We start from the raw sequence: 17,379 nt of genomic DNA on the forward strand, positions 1-17,379 counted from the left end.
CGAGCATGAAATAACAATGTAAAAAGTTTGTTAAATGAGTGTAGCTACCCCCTCTTGTCCAAGAGCCTGACTGTTGAGCAGTAGTAACTGTTCTTGAACCTGGTGGTGTGAGTGAGGCACCTATAGCTCCTACTTGATGGCAGCAACGAGAAAAGAGCACGGCCTGGGTGGTGAGGATCTCTGATGATGGATGCTGCTTTCTACAGCAACGTTTCATGTAGATCTGCTCAATGGTTGGGAGGGTTTTACCCGTGATAAATTGGGCCAAATCCACTACCTCTTGTAGGATTTTTTGCTCAAAGGCATTGGTGTTCACAAACCAATCTGTAATGCAGCCACGTGAAGTTCACCTCAGATAAATATTTCTTTGCTTTACACCTGCTTGAACTCATGGTTGGTTCACCCAGTTATTAAGTTGTGATCAAAGCCACCCAGACTATTTTCTGTTCTCCTTTTAGGAGAGCTACTCTCAAGCAGATGTCATGCCATACAGAGGAGAAACTGGATGCCGTAATCTGGAGCACATAACAAAATGCTCGAGGAACTCAGTGGGCCGGTCAGCATCTGTGGAGGCACAGGGAGAGCCAAAAACCAAAGCCGGTCAAAACCTTGCATCATTCAGGGAAATTCAGGATGTGCACTCAATTACAGGGAAAATGACAACTTACTATTAAACTTTCCTACAGGGAGCATCGTTTAATTAGAGGAACATAGCTTTAAACCAATAGCATAAGGAACAATAGCTCTGGGGCATGGGAATAGTAGAAATTGACTTAATGATTTATTTTGTGGCTTTGGAGCTGGGGAAGTAATCCATTTTTGCAATGCAAAGTTATTTAACAACCAGTATTTCATATTAAGCCCATTCCAAATATCTTTGTAGCATTTTCTCAACAAAAATTGTAACAATATACTGTAACATAGTCCAGAAATAAAAACAAGTTTGTGAATATCCATGCAAGTGAACAGACATATTCTGCAAATGTTTGCCCACAGTAAATCCTTCAATTAAATATCTGATTTCGAGGAACTAGGAGAGAGTCCGTCAACATGGCAAGCTGCTCAGGAACTGGGATGTGGAACACATCGGTAAATATTTGAATCAAATGATGTTGCTTTGGTTATAACAATATCGTAGGTAAAGCCAGCTTTTGATACCCACCAGTATTGTCCCTGAACAGAGCTAAGCCATTTCACAGTTAACTTCAATGATAATCAGTCTGGACTGACATTTTGGTCTATAGTATTACAAAACACATAGTTATTTTCATTTTTTTTTAAATTCCAGATTATTAATTGAAATTAAATACCAGTGCAACCAATGTAAAACTGAATTCAGGTCTTTGAGTTCCACCTGTGCACCCAACTTTGTCTTTGTTATCTCTTACTTTCACGTGCAGTTGTGCAGGTAAACTTATCTGTGTTACAGTCTGGCCTGTGCTATCCCTCACCTACACACACCGGTACAGACACCCTGTCCTTCCCTTCCCTTACTCTCCTCATAGACACATTAGATTAGGTGAAACAGATTAGAATGAAGAAAGGAACTGTGATTGTTGGCAATCATCATGAATTTAAGTGAAATCACTGCAATGTAACTTTAATGTAGAACCAAAAATATAATTTTAAAATACCTTAATATCCCCTAGTCTTTCTACTTTTTGCCAATCCCACACGGAAAGGACGTGGTCATTGGAATCATCCACCACACATAAAGTAGACCCTCCATTCTGAAAGAGATATATTGTAAGCACAGAGATACAACAGACATAACTACAACATTAACAGAAATAACTTTCTTCGGCCAATAAGTTCATGCACTTACCGATTTTGAGAAGGCAATACAGCATACTGATCGATCAAAGAAGCCAGTTCCAATGATGTGTAGTGTATTCAAACTCACAGAATCCCAGATCCGAACATGGGGAGCAGCTTGCTGTGTATATAAAGCAGAGGCAGATTCACTTCACTTCAGTCCAGCCCATATCAAAGCCTTGTCAAACGGCTCAGCAACCTTTTTTTTAAATTGCCGTAAGGCCATTGTATTACTTCAGTTAAAATGATCTTAAAAATTCGTTAAACGTGCAGACATACTTTTAAATAGACTGTTGGAAAATTCTATTATTAAAACACCTGCCAGAGTGAATAAGATGTATTGCATATGTGCATTTTCTATGTCACTTAATGTTAGGTGTTGCTTGGATGAATAAAAATACCACACACGTTTCCATCCTTGGTTATCCCCGCGACCTGACCAGTTGCTATGGTGATCCTGTCAGGGTGGACTGCAAGGCTGTGAAAAGGGAAACAGCTGTCAGCTGTAGCATGAAAACCAAAACATAGCTCATGTAGATTTATTAATAACTGTTATTACATTAATCTCATTGAAGACCCTGACAATATTTTGGCATCAGTAATATTCGATGGCTCTTTTGAAGACATGTGGGAACAAACACATAGCTTGGCCTGCAAATGAATGGAAATAGTTCTTTGAAAAATGTATATGTGTTTTATTGGCAGGCAAATTTTGCTTTACTTCCACAACATCAGCTACCCTGCAGATCAAATGCTCTCACACGATGATAGATAATCAGACTTCAAGCAAACCAAACTAAAAGCCAATCTGACAGTAAAAAGGGTCTGAGAAAGGATTCCTGAGCCAAAGTATGAACTGGTTACTCTTTTCACGGAGGCTGTTTCTCTGGCTGATTTCTTCCAGCATTTTTTGGTTCCATTTCTGATTTCAGCCCACATAATTTTATTTGTGAAAAAGTTTCAATATTGGCAGCAATAATCAGTAGATGGGACATATTTCACTTCATTTTTTCCAAAACTTACCACTTGACATCATCATTATGGCCAGTGTAGTGTCTCTGAAGCTGTTCCTCCACATTGTACAATACAACGACAGATGCAATGAAATATACAATCTCTCCTGTTGGTAGAAGGTACAGGTTGCACCGGCAGTCTCGGCCTCGATAGCCATAACTAACAAACTCATTAAAGATGTTAACTCGAGTAAGAGGTAGACCTTTACACAGGCTAGAGTAAACTTTTTGAAAGTGAATTTTTCAAATTCAAATTTTTGTTCTGAGGCAATCGACTCCAGAGGCAAAGAACACAAAGCTGTTACAAGATGTATAGGTTACAGAATCTTGAGAAGCCAGGCGAGAATGTGCACTAAAAAAATCACTATTAAGAGCACACCAGTAGATGGAAAACTGGTGGAAATGAGCAATCATACATTTTATTTCTCTATATACCTTCCCTTAAAATAATGCAACTATTTATCATTAGGTTATTAATGGGGTGAACCAGAATAACCTACAATGCAGCTCTAACTACATCCATGTAATGCACTTGGAAGGATTTTGGGTGACTTATTTATAATTTTATTTTATAAAGTATGCTGTCAGCCTAATAGACTATACTCTTAGAGAAAACAGCACCTTCACGTTATAAACTGCTACATTATTTTGCTGTAAGCATCATGATGTTGTGGACTTTAGTGTTCAGGAACACGAATACTATTTCTTCTGCAAGGATCTTTGGGCTTAACTCGGAGTAGGATGGTTGCATAACATGTAGCTGCCAAAATAATCCCAAAAATGTGGGCCATCTGCTATACAGCTCAGGAAAGGAAAAATATATATAACTAACTTAACCATGGAAACATACTCTGACAATTAACTTGAAAGGAATAAGAAAAAAAGACGAGAGACAGATGTTCTTATTTGTAAACCCACATGAATTGCTAGAGAAACTCAGAGGGTCAGGCAACACAGGATTTTGCTGAGTTCTTCCAGTACTTTGCGTGCTGCCCCAGATTTCCAACACCTGCTGCCTTTCCTATTCTTATTTGTAAGTTGTCAAATGTCCTCTGTAAGACAAGATAATGAAAGCTGCCATACAGCAATTGCTAGCAAATAGGAAGGAAAACAGTATGAAGATCTGTATAGCAAGGGGATTCAAGTACAAGAAGGAAGATCTGATGAGACCACACCCAATTTTGTTCTCCCTACACAAAGACATATTCGCTACAAAGAAAATATAGCAAAGAAAACAGAGATGGACATACTGTCCTATAAGAACGCTTTGTCTATGTTTTCTTGAGTTTAGAAGAGCTAAATGTCAGTTACTGAAACAGACAAAACTTTAAGGAGGCTTGATTGTGTAAGATGCAGAGATGATTTGTCAGGGTCAATTATTGTATCGAGTGCCATCGGTGAGAGCTGACATAGATAGGGTGATACTTCATTGATCACCTTCACTCTGTCTCCTGGTGGTCATCCATTTCAGCTCAACTTCCCACTCTCATTCCGACATGGTGGTCCATCGCCTCCCTCTACTGCCTCAATGTGACTACACTCAGGTTAAAGGAGCAATACTTCATATTCCCCTCTGGTAGCCTCCAACTTGATTGCATGAACATGGATTTCTCCAACTTCCAGTAATTTCTCCCCCTCCCCCTTTTTCCATTCCCAGTTTTGTTCCCCTCTCACACCTTCTCTTCTCATCTGCCAAATCACCTCCCTCTGGTGTCCCTCCTCCTTCCTCTTCTTCCATAGTCCTCTGTCCTCTCCTATCAGATTCTTTCTTCTCTACCACCTTTTACCTCTTCCACCTATAATCACCCAACTCCTTACATCATCCGCGCCCCCACCTCCCTCCTCACCTGGTTTCACCTATCACCAGACAACTGATTCTCCTTCCTCTACCCTCCCCCTCCCCACCACCTTCTTATTCTGGCTTCTCCCCACCCCACCCCCATTTCTAATCCTCATGAGGTCACGAAGGTCTCAGGCCAAAATGTTGGGTGTTTATTCTCCTCCATAAATGCTGCCTGACTTGCTGAATTCCTCCTGCATTTGGCATGTGGTCTTCAAAATTTCCAGCAACTGTGGAGGAGTCTCTTCTGTTCTGAATAACTTACTATTCAGAAGTTGCATTAAATTATTATATTCCATTACACAGTTAAAGGGCAGTGTCTGGAACCTCTGAAATGAAAGTGCCAAGTGCCCCAACAAGACATTATAATGTTGCCAGCCTCTGGCTGGTAGAACACCAAACTCTGGTACAATACACACAGACTAAAAGTCCAGCAGGATAATGTCCACTAAAATATGAAGAGCTGACTTTTCCAGGATGGCAATAAAGCATATAAAATCAGCGAAATATCATTTCACAGATTATAGAGACAGAGAGTAATACAACACAGAAGCAAGCCTTCAGCCCAGTGAGCCTATGCTGAGCACAGTATCCACCAAGCTAGTCCAAATTTCCTGCATTTGGTCCATGGGAAAGAGACAGAACATGCACCTTATGTATGCCTCTCATCAACTTAAACATTTATATAAGGTCGCCCCTTTGATTCTAAAATTCCTTTAGAAGGGATTTATTCCTTCTAAATTCCAAGGAATAAAGACCTAGCCTGGCCAACCTCTAGCCCTGGCAGTACCTTTCATAAATCTTTCAGCACTTTTTCCAGTTTAACCACATCTTTCCTATAACAGGGTAATCAAAAATGTATGGTATCAGTTTGAGTATTATACATCATTTGGACTTAGAATATAGAACAGGCCCTTTTCTCCACCATGTTTGTGCTGACTATAAAGCTAATCTAAATTAATCTCATCTACATACACATGGTCTGTATCCCTCTACTCCTCCTGTTCACGTCTGTCTAAATTCATTGCTATTGTATTTGCTTCTTTCACTTCCTCTAGCCGCATGCTCCAGACATCTAACACTTTTTGTGTAAAAAATCTTGCCTTGCAAAAGATCCTGCTGAAGAGTCTTGGCCTGAAATGTCGACTGTCCTCATTTCCATGGACGCTCCCTGGCCTGCTGAGTTCCTCCAGCATTTTGTGTCTGACGCCTTGCAAATCTCCTTTAAGCTTCCCCCCCCCCCCCCCCACCGTAAACTTACGTCCTCTAATAATTCACATTACCATCTTGGAAAAAAAAAGTCTATCTATGCATCTCATAATTTTATACACTTGTTCATGTCCGTCCTCACCTCCCCAAAGCCTCAAAGCTCCTAAGAAAGCAAAGATAGTTGAACTATTTGATTCAACTTTGAGTGTGAAATATCATTTTATAACTCTCATAGTCTCGGTGCACAACATATTTATTTGGTGTGCTGTCGGAACATTGTGAATCCTTGGTTTATTATGCTATTATAAGAACAATAACATCTAAAGCAGTGAGGCAGGAAGATTCATGTGGGGTGTAGTAGATGGTGGAAGAATGCACCACTTACTTATTCAGTGATCACTACCTTACCGCGGGTCACGACTTACTGGAACCCAATAGATTTCTCAGGTTTAAGACCATTTGGGTCAGACTGTAAATTCTCACTCATTTAGTCCAACAGAAAATCACGTTATGAATAGTTAAAGTGACTTTGCTTTCATGTTAAATTTGCATGGCATCACTGCCAATACTGGTGGCCTATCTCTCATTTGTGAGCCTGGATTTAGATGGAGTGACAATGATGGAATGCTGATATGTTTTCAAGCCAGGATGGTCCATGAGTTGAGGAGGAAAGCTGCAGTTTCACCATGCGCACACTGTCATTGACCTTTTACACATTGGAAGGTATTCTCATAGGGTAATAGGGCTGGGATTTGCCACTGAGAATCTTGAGGATAGTTCACATTGAAGCCACACAGCAGCAGAAAGAATGAATGAGTAAATGTTTAGGGTGGTGACTGCCAGTCAAGCAAAGTGTTCCCTATCACCAGTTATCACAGTGTTCCCTGTGTTCTCTATCACCATATCACAGTGTTCCCAGTGTTCTCTATCACCATATCACAGTGTTCCCTATCACCATATCACAATGTTCCCCGTGTTCCCTATCACCATATCACAATGTTCCCCGTGTTCCCTATCACCATATCACAGTGTTCCCTGTGACCATATCACAGTGTTCCCTATCACCATATCACAGTGTTCCCCGTGTTCCCTATCACCATAACAGTGTTCCCCGTGTTCCCTATCACCATATCACAGTGTTCCCCGTGTTCCCTATCACCATATCACAGTGTTCCCTATCACCATATCAGTGTTCCCTGTGTTCCCTATCACCATCTCACAGTGTTCCGTGTTCCCTATCACCGTATCAGTGTTCCCCGTGTTCCCTACCACCATCTCACAGTGTTCCCTGTGTTCCTTGTCACCATATCAGTGTTCCCTGTGTTCCCTATCACCATCTCACAGTGTTCCGTGTTCCCTATCACCATATCAGTGTTCCCTGTGTTCCCTATCACCATATCCGTGTTCCCTGTGTTCCCTATCACCATCTCACAGTGTTCCGTGTTCCCTATCACCGTATCACAGTGTTCCCTGTCACCATATCACAGTGTTCCCTGTCACCATATCACAGTGTTCCCTATCACCATATCACAGTGTTCCCTGTCACCATATCACAGTGTTCCCCGTGTTCCCTACCACCATCTCAGTTCCCTGTCACCATATCACAGTGTTCCCTGTCACCATATCACAGTGTTCCCTATCACCATCTCACAGTGTTCCCTGTCACCATCTCACAGTGTTCCCTGTCACCATATCAGTGTTCCCTGTCACCATCTCACAGTGTTCCCTGTCACCATCTCACAGTGTTCCCTGTCACCATCTCACAGTGTTCTCCGTCACCATATCACAGTGTTCCCTATCACCATATCACAGTGTTCTCTGTGTTCCCTATCACCATATCACAGTGTTCCCTGTCACCATATCACAGTGTTCCCTATCACCATCTCACAGTGTTCCGTGTTCCCTATCACCATCTCAGTGTTCCCTGTCACCATATCGCAGTGTTCCCTATCACCATCTCACAGTGTTCCCTATCACCATCTCACAGTGTTCCCTGTCACCATATCACAGTGTTCCCTATCACCATCTCACAGTGTTCCGTCACCATCTCACAGTGTCCCCTGTCACCATCTCACAGTGTTCTCCGTCACCATATCACAGTGTTCCCTATCACCGTATCACAGTGTTCCCTATCACCATATCACAGTGTTCCCTGTCACCATATCAGTGTTCCCTGTGTTCCCTGTCACCATATCACAGTGTTCCCTGTGTTCCCTGTCACCGTATCCCAGTGTTCCCTGTGTTCCCTATCACCGTATCACAGTGTTCCCTGTGTTCCCTATCACCATATCACAGTATTCCGTGTTCCCTATCACCATCTCACAGTGTTCCCTGTCACCATATCACAGTGTTCCCTGTGTTCCCTATCACCGTATCACAGTGTTCCGTGTTCTCTATCACCATATCACAGTGTTCCCTGTGTTCCCTATCACCATATCACAGTGTTCCCTATCACCATATCACAGTGTTCCCTGTGTTCCCTATCACCATATCACAGTGTTCCCTATCACCATATCACAGTATTCCGTGCTCCCTATCACCATATCACAGTGTTCCCTGTGTTCCCTATCACCATATCACAGTGTTCCCTATCACCATATCACAGTGTTCCCTATCACCATATCACAGTATTCCGTGTTCCCTATCACCATATCACAGTGTTCCCTGTGTTCCCTATCACCATATCACAGTATTCCGTGTTCCCTATCACCATATCACAGTGTTCCCTGTGTTCCCTATCACCATATCACAGTGTTCCCTGTGTTCCCTATCACCATATCAGTGTTCCCTGTGTTCCCTATCACCATATCACAGTGTTCCCTGTGTTCCCTGTCACCATATCACAGTGTTCCCTATCACCATATCAGTGCTCCGTGTTCTTTACCATCATCTCAGTGTTACCTGTGATCTCTATTATCACATCTCACAGTGTTCCCTATCACCATTTCAGTGTTCCCTGTGTTCTCTATCACCATCTGATCAAAGTGTTACTTGTGTACTTCCATTCCTCTCCTTTCTTTGCAACTTAAAATAAGCTTGATTCTAACTTTGAAAACCAAAAAAACTGCAAGATGCTGGAAATCTGAAGCGTATCAAAAAATGTTTTGAAACTCAGCAGGTCAGACAACATCTGTGGGAGGAGTTAATGTTTCAGTTCAAAGACTCCCTGTGAGACTTGAAGCATTAACTGTGTTTTCCTCTCTACAGATCCTGCCTTACATGCTGAGTAGTTTCAGCAGTTTCTATGCAAGTCCCTTCGCTCTTTTCTTTACCAGTTAAGCTTTGCTTTTCAACTGCTGTTTCTACAACTTTGGCGCGGCTTCTCTCAATGTGAAAATGTTAGCACATAATGGTGGTGAAATAAATGGAGTCCACAGATGAAGGATACACCCAGTCCAACTTCAGCTTTTTGGTCGGAAGTTCAGCTTTATCTTCCAGGCTGTAGGTCTCCTTAACCTCCTGGGGCATGTACATGGTGACAGGGCGCCCACGTAGGAACATTTTTACGTAGCCTTCCTCTAAAATAAAAAGACAGAATATAGCAATCGTTCCTCTTTTTTTTAGAATCTCTTAAAATACTAGAAAATGAAATGAATTAATAGGCATTTAGAGACAGAATGAAAGTGAAATACAGTCAACACCAACATTTGGTTTAGCATAGTAACTTTATTATGTGAAAAGTTTCATACAGTTTCATTCCATGCAGTGAGTAGTGTTCATGTTGAAACAATGAAGCAGAATTTTTCAAAAATGCAGCAACTTGTGACATTCCATCTGACCAAAGTTACATCAGTGACTCAACATGCCATTTAATAGATATTAAACATACAAAACAAAGAACTCAATGCAGAAAGCAAGAGATGGCAAAAGACAGCATGACAGAGGAAAACACAACGTACAGGAAAAGAGAGAACAAAATAAAAACAAACAGGCATGTTCCTTACAGCCCATCAAATACTCGATTGTAAAAGGTAAGAGATTAAAAACAAATCTGGAAGTACTGGCTTGGGGTTTTAAGTGGGCTGATCACACTTGGAGACCTCGACATGCCAGTCGGGCTGTTGAGAACCTGACTTGGACTTTTAGAAAGTGGCAGGGTCAGAGAGGGTGACTTGCGAGTTCCAAGCTTCCCAGTAACTTTAACTGAGGTGGTTCCATGTTCTTGAACAGTTGGTTCCTGGTTCAACAGAAGACTAAGGAGTCCAGCACTGCTTTTGGGAGAGGCAATCAGTTTTGGAGTCTGACCCAGAAACACCTGTACTGAAACTACATGGAGTTGTCATAGATGCCGAGTATATGGGAGAGCAGAAGCAATAAAAGGATTATCGGTGACTAGGAGGCTTTAATGTTTAACATTGTTAGTGAAGAATAAACTAGTATTTTAACAACAGATTGTTCCACAGTTTTCAACTCTTAAAATACCGGCTTCAGTCATAAAATATAGTGATTAAGGCTTTACAGTCATAAACCTCAAACTGTATTCCAGACAGTTTTCTCATCCAGTTAGTGGTTAATTCCATATTTAATAGTCACAAATGTTGCATAGCTTGGCATTAAACTTTGATTATTTTTGTCCTAATGCAGTTACTGATCTTTTCACAAATGAGAAAACATTGAAATGAAACTTGTGGCTGGAAGACAAGAATACTGAATGGACAAAGCAAGTGGCAAAACAGTCGATGAAGCATCTCAGAGCCTTCTGAGATGATTCTGCGAAGTAACTTTGCGTGATAAGATAAAACATGTGAAGGCAAGTAGACAATGTATTTCCATTCTTCCACTGTCCACAGTTCCATCACCATGCTTTATGCTATCGCTCAAAGTAACTTACCCTCTAATTCGATAGTTAAAACTGAGACTAGTTTAGACACCACAACACCCAAGTAACACTTGCTAGGTTTGTCTATACCACAGATGCCATCTGATCTGCTAAACATTTCTTATTTTTAAGATTTCCAGCATCTGCAGTTTTTTTGATTTTTATAGATTCATCTTTTGCTCACTGCTTTGAAGAATTTATGCTCATGAAAAAAAACTACATGTTTTATCTAGAAGCATTTATGTCTGTACTATGTTTTATCTATAAGCATTCATGTTTGACTGAGAAATTTGTTTCTGACGAAGCTTGGATCCACTACAAAAATTTTGTTAGTAAAAATTAGTATATTTTGGCAAACTTTCATGCGGATATTACAAAACGATGAGATCTTATTCCTCAAACACCAGAATTATAGTAGCAAATTTGAAAAGCAGCAGCACTACTTTACAAGTGACCTAGCTCTCTGCACCTCAATCACATGACTCAAAAAGCCAGCAAAACATAAAGACTGCCCAAAAATCCACAAATGATTCAGGACACCTCATCGCCATTACTCTGTTAGTCCCAAAAACCTAAATATTTGAAGTCTATGATGGTTTGCTCCAAGGAAAGTCTCATTAATGCATTTGAAAGGTTTGGTTACATTGAAAAGTGATTTCCAAATACACAAGCTTTGCATTTCAAAACAAAATGTCAGCATGCTTGAAGAGGCTGTGTGTGCATGTGAATGAGACCTGACAGCAAGGAGGCAGGTACGTTCAGAGAGCTAGAGTATTGCACAAATGAGACCTACCTTTGCAATGAGTCACACGGCGTTTCCCTTGTGATTACAGAGACAGAGACAGAAGTGCTAGATAAAGATGTGTATGAGCAAAGTCAGGCTCACCTAACACCTGTTCTAATGGCTTCTTAGCCACAGTTATTTACATATTCTGAATAATCTCTCACAATCTAGTTTATTTATTTAGAAACGCAGAGCGAAATAGGTCCTTCCTGCCGCACTGCCCAACAATCCCCAACAACCCCAATTTAACCCTAATCTAATCACGGGACAAGTTAGAACAACCAATTAACCTTTAGAAATAGGAGGAAACCAGAGAAAACCCATGGATTACACGGTGAAGACCTACAGAGGCTTCTTACAGAAGATGCTGGGACTGAACTGTGAACTCCAATGCTCCAAGCTGTAATAAGATCACGCTAGTCCCTTGCTTGCTATGGATGTAATCCGTGGTGCACTCCTCTCCCGCCAAATCTGTTATACGCAGATTTAATTTATGATGTATTGTGAGCAAATGTAATTTCAATCCTACTAAACCTGAAGGGAATTTCAACATAACTAAAAATCAATTCATTTGGTATATCTTTTTGAAAATTCTGTGTTAACAAATAAACTCTCCAAATGGGCACTTTCACATAATTCTGAATGTATCTCTGCCTTATGGTAATAACATATCTAATTTAATGAAAACAGAACTGTCTGTATTCATTCGGATGATAGACTGACTGAAATTCAACAAATGCACCAGCTTTAAAAGTTCAGGCAATCCTTTGGACTGAGGGGGGGAGGGAGGAAACGTTTATTGGACTCCCAAGGACATCCAGCTTTAATTATGGTCCCCAAACCCTTATCATTTCACTTTTTTCTCCTGGCCCCTTCACCCGTTTTCTCCTCTTCCTTCCTTCTAAAAATCCCGTCATTTGCCTCCCCTCAAGGAGATTCCCCCCCCCCCCCCCACCAACCCAATTCCCTGTCCCAACCCTGAGCATTTCTACTTATCTTCCCTTTCTACTCTCTTGACATCATCCAAGACTTGAATTTCATCGCTACTCCCTCCGGCTCTCCTGATACTCTCCAAAGGTCTACTGAGGTGTCCTTGCTGTTTCTATATAAACTGCAATACTAATCCTCCTCTCTCACTAATCGTTCCAACAATGAATCTTTTCTTTTCCATATCTGAATCTGCATAAATCATTACCACAGACAGCTGTGGAGGCCAAGTCATTGGGAATATTTAATGCAGAGGTTGCCGGGTTTTCGATTTATTAGGGTGTCAAAGGATATGGGGAAAAGGTAGGGAGAATGGAGTAGAGGGGGTAATAAATCAATCACAATTGAATGGTGGAGTAGACTTGATAGGTCAAGTGTCCTGCCTGATTTTCCTCCTGTATCTTATGCTACCTCGCAAGTCATACATCGCATTTCTTCTTTCAATGGCACTTTTTACTCCACATGCTGCCCCCTAGCAATATGATGCATGCACATGTCTTAATTAATTAATCTTTTTATTGAGATACAGCACAGAATAGGCCCCTCTGGCCCCTTGAGCCATGCTGCCCAGCAACCTCCTGATTTAATCCCAGCCTAATCACGTGACAAATTGATCTACCTACTGGTACATCTTTGGATTGTTGTCAGCACCCAAAGGAAACGCATGTGGTCACAGGGAGGGCATACAAACTCCTCATCAGCAGTGGTGGGAATTGGTTTCCACCTTTACACCGAGGACTTTCATGTCCAACATTCTACCATCACAGTCAAGCAATCCACAGCCCAAGAGTGTTCAAACTGATTGTGGCACATTGCAATCTTGGAAATTCTCTTTCTATTTGAAAATCTGAACAGACTTGTACATCCCTTTCTCTAATCACTTCCTGCACCCTCTAAATGTATTGTTTCTGATCTCTTGTGCATCCAATCATTCTTACTCCCCATAAGTCAAATCATGTTTTCAGATGTTCAAGCTTTAAGCTGTGGGGTTTATTTCATAAACATCCCACCTTTTACTCTCTCTCTCCTTAAGTCTTACCTTAAACTTACCTCTTTGACCAAGGTTTGGGTTTATTCTCCTATTACCCTTCTTTAGCATGACATGACATGTGTTTTGTTCTATAAGAGGGGTATTTAAATTTAAATCTGTTGCTGCTAGGTATGGGGCGGGGAAGAAGCCGTTACCAGTTTGAAGGAAGGGAAACAACTGTATTAAGAATGAAAATGCAGGGAGATGCAGGGGAAATAGTTTAAGAGAATGGATTTTCTTATTACTTTAGGTTTATGGATAAGAGTAAGTATTTCTTACTGAGTAGAAGAGGAATTAATCATTATACTGTGTCAGTCATGATTTTGGGATCTCTCAAAATATTTGACAATTATTCAAGAAACTTTGGTGTGTTATTATTGAAATGCCGTAGACCATTTGTAAACATAAAGGCTCTCCACACAGTGATGGGATTGATGAATAAACAATTAGTTTTAGTGATATTGGTTGAAGGATTGATGTTGACAAGGGCACTAAGAAAAAACTCATTTGCACTTCTTCATTTAGTTTTATGAGATCTTTTGTGAGAAAAACATTTCAAACCAGAGATTCAATAGGTTCAAAGTGATACAATTTACCTACATTATGTAATAAAATAACATTATTGAAGATTAGTCATCTTTTAGAGAGAATTTTTTTGTCCAGATCTTAACAACATCCTCGAAAAACACTGATTTAAATGCGGGTCAAGAAAACGGTGGGCCATTTAGCTGGAAGAGCGTTGCTGTAGAGCTGTATTTCCTAAGAGGGTTGCAATGGAAGACATTATGTATGCAATGTTTATTCCATTCTTCAGAATAAGGGAAGGAAAAAGGGAAATGTAAGGTAAAAAAAAAGTAAGGTAACCATGATAATCCACAGCTAAGTCTCCCAAAGCATCTCTATATATAATTTAATATCGACAACAAAGGAGTTTCTGATTGAAAGTGAAACATGGCAGATACATATCTCCTGAAAGGTAGTTGGGTCAAGAAGAGGGCAAAATCCTTGGGAACAAATACCCCATTTCTTGAAAGCATTATTAATTGATATGTAAATGATACATTAACAGAGCATCGTATTGTGACCCATTCCTTATTCTACAAAAATCCAATGCCTAACAGTCAATGGATTTGATATAGATTTGAAGTGAGTTTCCTTCTTAATGGCTGAAAAACATAGCAAACTTGTGTGGCATTGTGGTCAAATCCCTAATTTCTGGCTTTGCAAATTTATCTGTTTGAAAATTTATAGAAACAAAAACAAAATTATAGAAATTTTTTATTCAAAAAATTAGAAAATTGAAATGGGAAAGAGCAAAAAGCAAGAACGTCACAATTTACAGACTGTCTTGATAAGTTCTTTTGTGCTGAAAATGAATGATTTACAAAACTACTCACCTGCATTATAGAGAGGGTCCTTGGATTTTCTATGAAAGAAAATGCATTGGAATGTATCTTTAGTGTTGGTACCTCTTAGATGGATCGTTTGCATTAAAAGAGCAATTAATGTGTTATATAACTAGCCTAGAAAAATACAGTAATACATTTTGAAACTGCTGAGCAAATGTGGAACCATCTAAACAGCTGTGAGAGCAATGTCAGATGAGAAAGTCAATCATCATCTACATGCCAGCAAGCACGGTGTTGATGCAGGGAACATTCAGTCTACTTAAGCCTCGTCATTCTCACAGGTGCTTAAGACACACAATGGTTAGTATTCAATTCTGTTATCACATCAAGTTATTTCAACGTCAATCTGTCCAAAACTATCTTCTAAGGAGGCATTTCAGACGACATCGAAATCCAAACTGGACTGACTTACCATTCGCCGTACTGTAAGTTTGACTTCTGCTAATCAAATTCAATTCATACAAATTCAAACTATTGGAATTAAGAATATAAACTGAATGCTGTTATTTTGATTTTTTTGCCCTGATTTGCCCTAATAAGATCCTACATTAATTTTTTTGCTAGGCATTGAAGAGAGTAATAAATCCTCAGACTGGAGCTTGGAGCTGAAGTTAAAGGAAGCATTTGAAGCCTGAGGGAAAGACTATTAATGACATTTCATCTGTGTTATCAGCTAACCACAATCTTTTGTTACACAGAAGTAGCAATAACATCCTACTAAACTCAATTCAGAAATGACATACAAGTCAGAAAATTGTACATATGCACTTTAACTCACCCATCACTGATCTTTTTGCCGCTAGATCCACTGCTGGTTGATCCGGTGCGGGTCCTATTGCTCTTTGAATCTCCGAAACTCTCTCTTCGTGCTGCTGAAGACACACGTTCAGAAGAATTGCTTCTCTTCACAGCACTACATTAAAATATGGTTCATTTGTTCAAAAATATTGACAACTTCTCTGTCATTGATAATTTATTGAGAAATAATTCTACTTATTTCAAATGCAACATCTTCCAATCATATGTCTTTTCATTCAAATTATTTTTATTCACAACTGTTTTATGTGAAGCAAGCACTCATACTAGCTGCATGTAAAGTAACTGTTGTTGAGCCCTGATGTTGGGTCTCAGCCCAAAACATTGACTGTTTATTCATTTCTATAGATGCTGCCAGACCTGCTTCAGCATTTTGTGTATGTTGCTTTGGATATCCAGCATTTGCAGAATTTCTTGTGTTTGTAAAGGAAGTGATTGCTTTTATAAGAATATACATTAAAAAATCTTAATAATGACAAGGATATTAAACTCTAATACTAAAAGGAATTTGTGTGGAAAGGATCAGCATTATCCAGTCACATGATTTCATACTAGGTTTATCGTATTAGGAATATTCTGTCAGTACAACTGACTGAATATGATAAACATTGGGCATTTTTTACAGAGCATATTTCCCACAGATGTATGAGTTTCTTTTAACTGTGGCCTTTATACATCAGAGTTGGAAAGATATTGATCACAGCAATATTGAGAAATTATTTCTTTTCACTGTTTTCCAGTACTGGTTTATGATTAGGATGGAAACTGGAAGAAACACTTGTATTTCTGCAGTGGCTTTCAGGCACTGGTCCCACCAAGAACCACATTGCCCTGATAGACTTTTACTGTAAACTGAATATTTTTGAAGTGTTATCTCTTCTATGATGCTGCGATACTGTAGGATTATGGTACAACTATTCATTACTGGACTCATATTCAGAAGTCAGAATTATTGATCTGGAGACAGGTTTGAACCTCACCACAGCAACTCAGGAATTTTAATTGATATACTTATTAAAGCTGAAAATTGTAAGTCATAAAAATAGCTGGATTGCCAAAAAGCAATTTGATTCACTAATGTTCTGCAAGGAAGGAAATCAACCAACCTTAACGAGTCTGACCTTTATATGGCATTAGATCAAATGGCCAAATCAGCCATTCAGTTCAGCGATTAATTACCGATGGACAGTAGAAGCTGGCCTTGCAGTGATGTTGACTTTGCATGAGTAAGTACATTTAAAGAGTCCAACAGCTAGTTATCACCCAGAAAGTCTGTGGAACTGCTGTGTAATAACAGCCAAATTGTCTGGTTTTGTGCTGCTGTTTGATGTGTAAAAATTGACCAATACACCTGGAAAACTCAGACATGATCTAAACCAGAATAATGCCACAGATTTTTAAACCAATTGAGGGATGGGGTGAGGGGTGGGGATCATCACCTCATCACTGTAACCTCTCAATGCTACAGTAAAGGGTGAAACTTGATTTTTGCCTATTGGTCCCTGGAGTGAGAATTGAATCCACAACCAACTCATTCAAGATTGAATCTGCTTTCCATGCACCTCTGCTAATACAATTGCTAAAAACAGTGTGACAGTACGTCAGCCTTCCTTGCTAACTCTCTAGATGAGAAACAAATCAGAGAAACACTGCAGCA

At 39.9% G+C, this 17,379-nt stretch overlaps 1 protein-coding gene across 11 annotated transcripts in view; it reads right to left on the bottom strand.

Moving 5' to 3' along the window:
- The window catches only part of eml1 (EMAP like 1), a 223,163-nt gene that overhangs the window by 41,943 nt on the left and 163,841 nt on the right, over nucleotides 1–17,379 (bottom strand). For 8 of the 11 annotated variants that reach the window (XM_073039693.1, XM_073039691.1, XM_073039689.1 and 5 more), the window contains 8 exons: nucleotides 15,685–15,819; nucleotides 14,895–14,923; nucleotides 11,490–11,516; nucleotides 9,266–9,395; nucleotides 2,839–2,988; nucleotides 2,224–2,293; nucleotides 1,826–1,936; nucleotides 1,635–1,730 (listed from right to left, as the gene is read on the bottom strand). In XM_073039693.1, coding sequence (XP_072895794.1) covers nucleotides 1,635–1,730; nucleotides 1,826–1,936; nucleotides 2,224–2,293; nucleotides 2,839–2,988; nucleotides 9,266–9,395; nucleotides 11,490–11,516; nucleotides 14,895–14,923; nucleotides 15,685–15,819 — 748 coding nt within the window. The remainder of the gene's footprint in view (nucleotides 1–1,634; nucleotides 1,731–1,825; nucleotides 1,937–2,223; nucleotides 2,294–2,838; nucleotides 2,989–9,265; nucleotides 9,396–11,489; nucleotides 11,517–14,894; nucleotides 14,924–15,684; nucleotides 15,820–17,379) is intronic. The other 3 variants (XM_073039692.1, XM_073039700.1, XM_073039698.1) reach the window with 1 other exon arrangement.

Source organism: Hemitrygon akajei, chromosome 3 (assembly GCF_048418815.1).
Source record: "Hemitrygon akajei chromosome 3, sHemAka1.3, whole genome shotgun sequence".
Classification (NCBI taxonomy): Eukaryota; Metazoa; Chordata; class Chondrichthyes; order Myliobatiformes; family Dasyatidae; genus Hemitrygon; species Hemitrygon akajei.